The sequence below is a fragment of the Amia ocellicauda genome, chromosome 17, assembly GCF_036373705.1.
Source record: "Amia ocellicauda isolate fAmiCal2 chromosome 17, fAmiCal2.hap1, whole genome shotgun sequence".
Taxonomy (NCBI): Eukaryota; Metazoa; Chordata; class Actinopteri; order Amiiformes; family Amiidae; genus Amia; species Amia ocellicauda.
In genome coordinates this window covers 17,890,843-17,900,802 of record NC_089866.1, presented here as the reverse complement: position 1 = coordinate 17,900,802, position 9,960 = coordinate 17,890,843, and the positions used below count along the sequence as shown (strand labels likewise).

The 9,960-nt window shown below is 39.0% G+C and overlaps 1 protein-coding gene across 2 annotated transcripts; it reads right to left on the bottom strand.

Annotated features, from left to right (window-relative positions):
* Window positions 1-852: 852 nt before the first annotated feature.
* On the bottom strand, window positions 853-9,100 carry lrrc74b (leucine rich repeat containing 74B). 2 transcript variants are annotated; one of them, XM_066689648.1, is made up of 14 exons: window positions 9,052-9,100; window positions 8,653-8,859; window positions 8,301-8,484; window positions 7,834-7,976; window positions 7,453-7,585; window positions 6,754-6,960; window positions 5,554-5,663; window positions 5,282-5,397; window positions 4,161-4,239; window positions 3,957-4,052; window positions 3,528-3,644; window positions 2,764-2,946; window positions 2,579-2,664; window positions 853-2,233 (listed from the first exon to the last, which is right to left on the bottom strand). In XM_066689648.1, exons 2-14 carry the CDS (start codon window positions 8,824-8,826, stop codon window positions 2,203-2,205), a joined length of 1,659 nt encoding a protein of 552 aa, XP_066545745.1. In that variant the 5' UTR covers window positions 8,827-8,859; window positions 9,052-9,100; the 3' UTR covers window positions 853-2,202. The 2 variants fall into 2 exon arrangements, with proteins under 2 accessions (XP_066545745.1, XP_066545746.1); XM_066689649.1 differs by lacking the exon at window positions 9,052-9,100 and having other exon boundaries at window positions 2,764-2,892; window positions 8,653-9,007.
* Window positions 9,101-9,960: the final 860 nt, after the last annotated feature.

Genomic DNA, 9,960 nt, shown 5'->3' with positions numbered 1-9,960 from the left:
TGCCCAATTGGCACTAAGGGGCCTAAAGTGTGCCAAGAAAACATCCCCCACACCATTACACCACCACCACCAGCCTGCACAGTGGTAACAAGGCATGATGGATCCATGTTCTCATTCTGTTTACGCCAAATTCTGACTCTACCATCTGAATGTCTCAACAGAAATCGAGACTCATCAGACCAGGCAACATTTTTCCAGTCTTCAACTGTCCAATTTTGGTGAGCTTGTGCAAATTGTAGCCTCTTTTTCCTATTTGTAGTGGAGATGAGTGGTACCCGGTGGGGTCTTCTGCTGTTGTAGCCCATCCGCCTCAAGGTTGTACGTGTTGTGGCTTCACAAATGCTTTGCTGCATACCTCGGTTGTAACGAGTGGTTATTTCAGTCAAAGTTGCTCTTCTATCAGCTTGAATCAGTCGGCCCATTCTCCTCTGACCTCTAGCATCAACAAGGCATTTTCGCCCACAGGACTGCCGCACACTGGATGTTTTTCCCTTTTCACACCATTCTTTGTAAACCCTAGAAATGGTTGTGCGTGAAAATCCCAGTAACTGAGCAGATTGTGAAATACTCAGACCGGCCTGTCTGGCACCAACAACCATGCCAAGCTCAAAATTGTTTAAATCACCTTTCTTTCCCATTCAGACATTCAGTTTGGAGTTCAGGAGATTGTCTTGACCAGGACCACACCCCTAAATGCATTGAAGCAACTGCCATGTGATTGGTTGGTTAGATAATTGCATTAATGAGAAATTGAACAGGTGTTCCTAATAATCCTTTAGGTGAGTGTATATGAAATGCATGGATTCTATAAAGTCCTAGTCTGACATAATTACAAGATTATACAAACTGGAATCCTCTGAGAGATGTATCTTTAATAATAATATCAGGTATCTTAAGAGAAAAAGAGCAAATGATTCAACTCATGAATTGTTGTATTGTTTTGACAGCGATGAAACAGGCTGAATTGTTTCCAGTGCAACATTGCCAAAGCTGAAGATCTAGTGCCTGGTACAGGGCAAGGCTGTCAACCCAGATTAATGTCAGTAAGATCCTCCAGGAAACATCTGGATAAAGCTCTATGGGTCCCCAGCAGAGGCCAGGCTGGGATGATGGATGTTTTCTCATTGGTTAGCCTATTCGCTTACCTCGCTTATTTTAGATATATATTGCCATGTACCATGCTTTTATAGCACTATTTTGTTTACCATGCTACACCATACTACTCTTTGCCATATAATACCATGTCTTTAGCATGGTCTACGACACTACACAATATAGTTTCTAACCATATTTGTACCATGGTAAATTATACTTTACTATATGTTTACCACAGTACCACACTGCAATCTTTTAGGTAACAAAAGAGTCATAGCCTGTGTCACATTTCTGGTTCCCTTACGACACTTTTGAGCTGCCTTTTACCACACTTTTCCTTTTCCTTTCCTTTTTGGATATTATAAATGGTTAATGATATAAAACAGCTTAATTACTCTTGGGGCTATTGCCACTGTTTGACTGATAATAATAATAATAATAATAATACTTATATTAACATACCATCATGAACATACCTGCTATTATACTAAGATACTAACCAACTGACTTTTATATACTATTACTGATGCATATTATATCCTAAATTATACTATTATTACTTTGATTGGCATTGACCTGCATATGACCATAAAAATAATACATATCCAGTAATATATCATGCAAAAAGTAATGTCACATGCAGAAATTATTATATTCTAGTTTTGCTTTTAAAACTTTCATGTCCGAATCTAAATAGGAGCAGAAGGAATTCCAATCTAAAAATTGCCCATAATACACAGAGGTGTTTAAAAAATGTGCAGTTCAATATTCAGATTACAATAAACTCTATATTTTGATCAACTTTTATAGAACCTACTTTCATTCATTTTGTATAAACATGGAAGAATGCTGGCATTTCATCATAGAAAACAAAAATTAACATAGCAAAATAAGTTTATCACAGCTGCAGAATATTTTCTGCACCACCCTCGTGTCTATTCTTGCCAGCTGCCAGTGTGTCTTTGTCATATCGGCGAAACACTGAGTGTGGAAAGAGACTGAATGGGAGCCAGGTAAGGAAAGCATGTATCCAGGAGTTTGTAGTTTCCACTCTAAATGTCCAAGCGTTCTTCAAAGATGTCCCCAATGCCAGATAGATACACTGCATTATACCTTCATCAGTAATGTATTAAATTCTCTGGAAGGAAGGAAGAAATCATTTGAAATTTCAAAAACATATATATGATCAAATGAAATCAAGCAATTAACATAAATTTCACGTCTTGCACCTCGAGGACTGTTTTCCAAGGTTGTGTGATGTATTTGATGAGGAATGGATGCATACTGTGTGCTTATCATAGATTTATTCATAAACAGGATCATATTTCTTCACGGTAAAGTCTTGCTTTTGCTGCCACAGCCGATCACGCCACTGGAATGTTTTATGGGTTCGACTTGAACGTTCCTCAACTTGTGCTCACATGACAAGCTTCATATCACAAGACACGCCTGTAGTTCTTCACTAAAACAGAAATCAATGTACCTGAAATCAATCTCGCCGTTATTGTCCTTATCAAAGTCGTCCATCAGCAGCTGCAGTTCATCCTGGGATAAAGGGAGCCCCATAGCCTGAAGTGCAAACAAACCATTTAGTGGACTGCTAAGCAATCGCTATATTTACATGGTAATCTCAGAGGCTTATTATAGTTGCATCATATGTCCACTAACCATGAGTCCCTGTTGAAACTCGGCCCGGGTGACAAGAGCACTTTTATCCTCATCCACAGTCTCAAAGAAATCCTCCAACTTCAAGTTGCTCTTGTTCATGTGCTCTTTCAGTTTGCTCAAGGGGTCTGTCTGGAGACGAGAAGAGCACTTGCAATTCTTCAGGTGTTTGCAGCCTTTACTATACTGTATAATAATTAACCATTCGTTATTCCCCCTGCAAATGTCTAGTCTTCTAAATTCAGCTGTGAAATTGCTAGAAAAAAGTCACAGAAACACGTGACACATTGTTGCTATTATTTAATCTTTCTGACCTTGCAAAAACACCTGTGTAAACTACGGGACAATACATGTAAATATTTTCAAGAATTATTGCTATACATAACAGAAATTCATCGATATATACAGTATAATTAATGACAGGAAAAGAAAATATGTAGCTTGGGGAAAAGTTGGAATTCATACTTCATATTCCAGGATAAACTGCCCTCTTGTGGTATAGTTTAAAAACTGCAGCCCAATATTAACTTGGTGGAGTCTTTCAGCCTAAATAAAGTTGCCCGACATTCTCAAGATGACATATGCCAAACCCTGTTATTACAAACTGTAAAACAAAACTCACTTTCAATAAAGCAAGTCCTGACCTTGTCTTGAAGTACAGAGTTGTGTTATTCTGCTAGGAATAGGTATTGATTAGGGTTGCAATACCTAATATGGATTGTGATGAAAGGTCCCTGTTTTCCACACTGCAATGCAGAGCCACTTACTTTGGCCTTTGTTTTCCTGAACATGTCTGCATTTCCCCCGTGTTTCACCTGAAGATTGGGAAACATTTCTTTGATTGCGGAGTAAAGGTCATCAAAATCCTTGTTTACAGTGATGTCCTGAAAATGGATTTACAAAATACATTGGTTATTGTGTCGCCATTCATCCAGCCACGTCCCCTATACTGACACAAATAATGTGTTGATTGAATATTTTCTCTAATGTAAATTATTCTAAATTATCCTTCAAACTTTTCAAATTGAATCTATGAAAACAACATAGCCCTCTTGCTTTCAACGTCTAACGTACCTAGTTTAAATCTAGTTCTAGGGGATTTGAGAAACCCATCAAAACTGCAGAGATTCAGTTGCAAAGGCATTACAGTAAGGCAAAACCAACTTGATTTATTCAAAGACTAGATGTTGACTTACAGAGAAGTCCAGGGACTCAATGGCAGATTCTGGATTTCCTTGCATTGATTTCAGTATTCCATAACAGCCAGCGCTCTGCATCGGGTTTCGCGACATCTTGAGGGAACGGAAAGAAACGTAAACACAGACCTCCTATATATTTCCTTTAATATTTAATATGGTTTCCTTTAATTTCAAAGTACAGCTCATTTTATTATATCTTACAATGAGTGTTTTCAGTGTTTTGTTTTCTTTGAGGCCCATGGCAAACCGGACCGCTCCTTCAGGGGGTATTCGGCAGTTACTAAAAAAATAAAGTAATGAGAAATTTAAGTGTATACGGAGTGCTCACATTTCATACAATGACCTCTCAGTCCTTCATTTGTATAACAAGACTGTCCAATATTCTCTCGTGCTTCTTGGGTATGTGAGTTTGTCCTCTATGACAATCTTATTGGTTCTACATAAAATTTAGGCTAAGATTAGGACTAAGATTTTCCCAGAAAGCTCTGATTTGTGGCATTTGGTGGTGTTTCAGTGGGTTGAGATGTATGGCTGGGTCTATTCAGAGAATTGGTTTGGACTGCATTCAGAGACGGATTAGGGAATGATTAGGTCAACTCAATCAGTCAATCACTTTGGATTTGGTAACGTGTCATAGATGAAAACAACAACACAAGATTGTGATTTGTACAAAATATAAACCACTAGGGAGGAGGAGAGAAAAACAAAAACAGTAAAGATGACAGACTGTTATAGGAGAAAATAAATCTCTGGGGATCCACAGCCCAGGCCTAATGGTTGTCTCCCCTCCAGGCAATGTAACATGTACAGTTTTGGTGTTTGCTAGGGTTTCGGTCCTGACCTTTGAGAAGGCTAATCATGTGGTCTAAACCGTCAAGCTAAGTCAACTGTCACCCCAAGAACAAATAGAATACAATATTTTCCACCAATCTGAATAATATCAACCTTCTTTATACAAACTAGTTGTGGTTGTTGCCATCGTTAGGGATAATAATGCTGTATCTGGGATTATGTAATGCAATAGGACTATAATTCTTGGTTAGCATTGTCAATTCAGGGCTGTCTCACTTCAATGTATCACAGTTATGATTGTAACTACTGGGCAAAGTGAAAATATGTTTTTCTGCATTAGCAGGTCAGGGTGTCCAGAGGGCCTCAGTGCCTTTAAAGCCAGACTACTACAACCTGGAGTACAAACCCTCAAATGGAGAGAGAGGGACGTTTTTCTCCTTCATCCTGATGTAATTGCTGGCTGGAGTGTCTTCACCACACATAATCAGAAAAGTGAAAAATGTAAAAGTCCTAAGTTCTCTTTTACGTACCCAATGTTCAGTTCCTCAAGCACGTTGTTCACTTTAAGAGCTTCCCCAAGAGCCACAGCTCCATCCTTCCCAAATCCATTGTAAGACAAGTCTATCACACGAAGGAAAATGTTGGCCTAATTTTCAGGAAGAAAGGGACAATTTATCAAACTGTGGTCAAGGATATCGTGATGGCTGGACTATTGACACAGCTGGACCGCTCCCAACACCAGTTGATTTCGTTTATTTGAAATGTAGAAATGTTTTTTTAACAGTTGTTGTTCTTCCCATACCCCTAAACCTCTTGCCAGTGTGATCGATCCTCTTCCCCGCAAAGAGTTCCAGCTCAGGTTAAAAGTCTTCATTCCTGTGTTTTCAGCAATCGCGTTGCCTAACATCTCTCCTGAAGAAATCAGGAAAAGCATGATAAGACCTCCAATCACTCTTGTGTTTAGGCATTTCAACTGATAATAATATTGATGCATTTTTAAGGTCCTTGTTTTTAACCGAAATGCTGAATTGGTATTCTAGTCAAGGCAATTGTAATAGTAAATCCGATAACAGAATGGAAAAGTGATGTACTTATTTTATGTACTCAATCAACTATAAAGCTCTTCTGTGTATTTATGCCATATTCAAATTTAAGTAAAAAGGACACTGAATAATAACTTCAAAAATGAAAATAAATGTACACACATAAATCACACATTGTTTGGCACATTATTGATTCAGTATTTCTTTCTATTTCAATTACCCCCAAACACATCTATGTATGTTTTTTAAGATTGCGTTTAACTGCTTATCTGCGATATACTGGCTTGCAATATGTCAGTTTTAGATTACAAGTTCAATTGAATGCATTGGTATTACGATTCAATGGTGGTACAAGCTTTGTGAATAGAGCTGTGAATTTGCAGAGCGTGAATCCAGTGTCATACAATAATCTCAGAGCAATAAATCCCAAAGCATAATACCAACGACAGTCCATGGTGACGTGAAAAATTCTATTAAAGTTCTGATGCGATGCATGTCTTTTTCCACTTCAGCGGGCTCCAGTAAAGGCTTGCACTGCTCAGATTATTGGAGATATTTTCGGAGCAAAATTGAAAACAAAATTACTATATATTTTGACCTGAGTTTGTGTTTAACCCGGTTATGCTTCACTGCCCTGCGTTATGTGTCCTGTCTTTGAGTTTAAAATGGAACAACACAAGGGTGTATACATAGTACTGTTTTATTGAATTGAAGTGAAACCTTTCTTCGGTTTGAAATGGTATTATGAGTTCATGTCGACTTAAGAATGACAAAAATGCATCATGTATACAATATGCAAATCAAGATATTTTTATCCTGGATCACCATGGCACCCATAACAAGTTGCCAGTTGGGTCTGGTTTTTATAGTTGTTCCCTATTATGTCATAGATACCCAAATTAAAAGACAACAATGATATGGATATAAATTGCTCTCCCTGCTATTGTCATAGATAGTACCTGCTCCGTCTCCCATCCGATTGTGACTCAGATCCAAGACTTCCACTTTCTGGTTGCTCACCAAAGCGTCAGCCAAGTGCTTTGCCGCATGGTCATCAAAACCGTTCCCAGAGAGGTTGATACTGACCAAAGTGGTGTTCTCCAGGAGCATGTTGCCAATGGCTTGGGCTCCTTTTCCTCCCAGCTTGTTCTCTGACAAATCGATATCTGTTGAGCAAGTACACGGTAAAGTCCTAAATGAAAGAGCAAGCCGCACATTCCCAAATGTCCTGTGAGTTAAAGAGTAAACTGCACTCTCCTTTCTCATGCTGCATGATTACATTCAATGCTGGGGTGAGTGGGGTGAGTTCCCGATGAAGTTACTCTTGAAAACCAATGCAGTAAAAAGGTTTCTAGAAGATGTATGGTGCCTAACAACAGTTGTCACAACACACGGGGATGCGAAGAGTGGTTTTGTTCATTTGCTTTGGTTGGTTTTAACCCAGCTCTCTAGGTTTGATCCTGTTTTTGTTCTGGAGTAAATCAACCTAAAATAGGCAACAATGAATATTATGAAAATAAAAATGAAAGGAAAAGTACTGGTAAATGTGATTTGCCTGTTAATGATGTACAAAGTGAGTATCCATTGTTAAAATGTGTTGGGTGGAAGGACAAATTTGACTGAAATGAATAGCAATGCCTGTGTAATAATATCCAAACCTGTGATATAGCAGTTTTCTGTCAGCATCTCTGCTATCGCAGCTCCACCTAGCTCCTCAATCCAATTATCCCTCAGATTAATCTTGAGGATTGATGTATTGGTTACCAAGGGAACAGCAAGAGCTTTGGCACCCTAGAAAGAGGAATTTTAAAATCAAGTTGCTACATTTCTTATATTTCTTATGCTTGTATACATTTTCATTTATCTACCATGCAACCCTCAGAACTCATTATAACAGACACTTAACATGAAGAATACACTTGGCTTCTAGGTCACTTGGGAGCGAATGACTGAGACATCATATTAAAAAACAACATGAGCTGTGAATACAGAAATCCTATATTGATTATAATGCTTAATAGATATTGATTGTAGTGTACCTGGGGTCCGAGCCCGTGATGCATCATGATTAGCTCAGTGTCATGCAAATGTCGCAGGAAATATGAAACTGGTACCACGCCAAACATCTTGCAGGCAGCCTTATACCGTGTCTGTCCAGTAGGGTCATAAGTTTCCCTCATATCTTCAATAAACCAGCAACATCACAGTTTATAGTACATAGCACTGCCAAATTAGTTTTCTGTTTAAGCACAATATACTCCTGCACAATTGCAAAGGTGCAGCAGGCAGGTCACACTATAAAATATATGTAATGGAAATTTTACATAAAAAATGTACTTAGACAGTTAATATGCATGAACAAATCTCAGGACAGGATGTACTGTAGTGCTTCTTCGTGTTTGACGAACCTGGAAAATGACTGATTATTGATTTTAATATAGAAGCACCTCGATACAATTTGGCTGTATGCTTCTCAGTGCTTTTTGGTGTTCGATTGTGCAACTACCTTCTAATTCTAAATCTGTGTCCCATTCTTCCTCCGCATTATCTGCTTCCTTGTCCAAGGTGGTGCTTGTCTGACTCTGCAGGAGGTCAACTTGTTCTGTGGGCTCATCTTCCTGTTCATCCACTCCCAAACCCGGAGATCTGCTCTGTGCTGGAGACTGGCTTCTCCCTGATCTTGGGACAGTCTACACAATAAGAGCACAACTCAGCCGAGCAAAATCTGCTTAAGATGAGGCACCAATGAGCTACAGAACTACTACACAACTATTACAGCTGACGAACAACTTTAGTCTTAAGGTCCTTAAGTCTGTGAAGAGGACTCCACCAGAAATTGCGCAATAGCTGCTACCCACCTTGTTGTCAATACTACCTCGGCTGAAGGCTTTAAGTGGTATGCTGGTCGGTCTGCTTCCTATTCCTCTCAGATTGTCACTCTCTCCGTTAGATTCACTTTCCAGTTCAGCATCATTATCCTCTAGAACTGAGGGCAACACGGACTCTTTCACCAGCTTTTTACCAACAACCATGGTCCCAAAAAAGTTATAGATACTTCCAACCTCCTACAAACACACACACACACAAAGACACTCAAACAGGATACTACTTAGATACCATCAAAACTGTGTTCCATTAGCTTGTGAACACAAAGTTAAGAATATCACGTAAGCAAAGAGTAAACCCTAAAAGCTAAGGGCTGGTAAACAAATCACTGCACTAGCTGCAGCTGAGACATCCCTGAAGTGTCAACCTACCTTGATATCAGACGCAAAACCGAAACAATCATTGACTGGCACGCTGTGTAACTAATTGCCAAGGGGGAAGCTCTGTAATGAAGTGCGAGTTCTCCAATCCCCCGTGAACGGCAGTACAATAGTGTTGTGTAATGTTAGGTTGAGTCACTTCTGTTGTCAGGTTGCCATGGTGCTGTGGCAAGCACCCAGGGCCTGAAATGTTGTTACAAAAGCCATGAGTTCTTTGATGTAAATGGCAGTGGATGTATTAGCTGTAGTACTGGTAATGTGGAATAGGAATTAGCTGCTGTTGAACCTTCTTAGCAATATCCACACATTCAGCAACAAACAACACATTAGTACTTTTTATATTGCTTATGCAGAATGTGATTTCTCTAGTTCTGTAATTTTGTGGAAGTACATATGCCAGTCTGACAGATTTGATTGTATATCTGTAAAGTGAAAGCTGAATAACCTGAACCCAGTCATTCACTCAATATTAAAGTTAACCAAGTGAATGAGACACAAGTGAAGTCAATTTAAAGAGTAGCGAGTACAACAGACCGCTTGAATTTTCCTCTGGTCTGTGGCTGACATTTAAAAATTGATATTCGACAGAATGGGAGGGTGTTGCTCAGAATGGAATAGATGGGATAGAGGCAGTCTAAAAGACATCACTGATTCCCATGTCAACCTTATTTTGAGCGATCTAAACTTCCTTTGGTTTCTGATGATCCCAACCTCCGTTTTATGCATTTTTGTGTAGGTCAGATTGACGAATTGATGACCATAGCTCAAATAATTCCAAAAGGCTATTGACATACAAATGTTTTTATTAAGTAAATGCAAATCATTTGAAATATACATAAAATGGCACATGGTCAAGGTTGGTAACTTCCACAACAAAGGAGCACTGCGAAGGCCAATGAT

Bases quoted from the DNA above. Each gene is read 5' to 3' on its own strand.
- lrrc74b (XM_066689648.1), bottom strand. From the start codon at position 8,826: ATGGTTGTTGGTAAAAAGCTGGTGAAAGAGTCCGTGTTGCCCTCAGTT. The intron at 6,961-7,452 runs GTTTGGATATTA...CTTGCTCAACAG, and splicing joins AGAAAACTGCTATATCACAG to ATATCGATTTGTCAGAGAAC. The intron at 5,398-5,553 runs GTATGGGAAGAA...CCTGAAAATTAG, and splicing joins CACTGGCAAGAGGTTTAGGG to GCCAACATTTTCCTTCGTGT.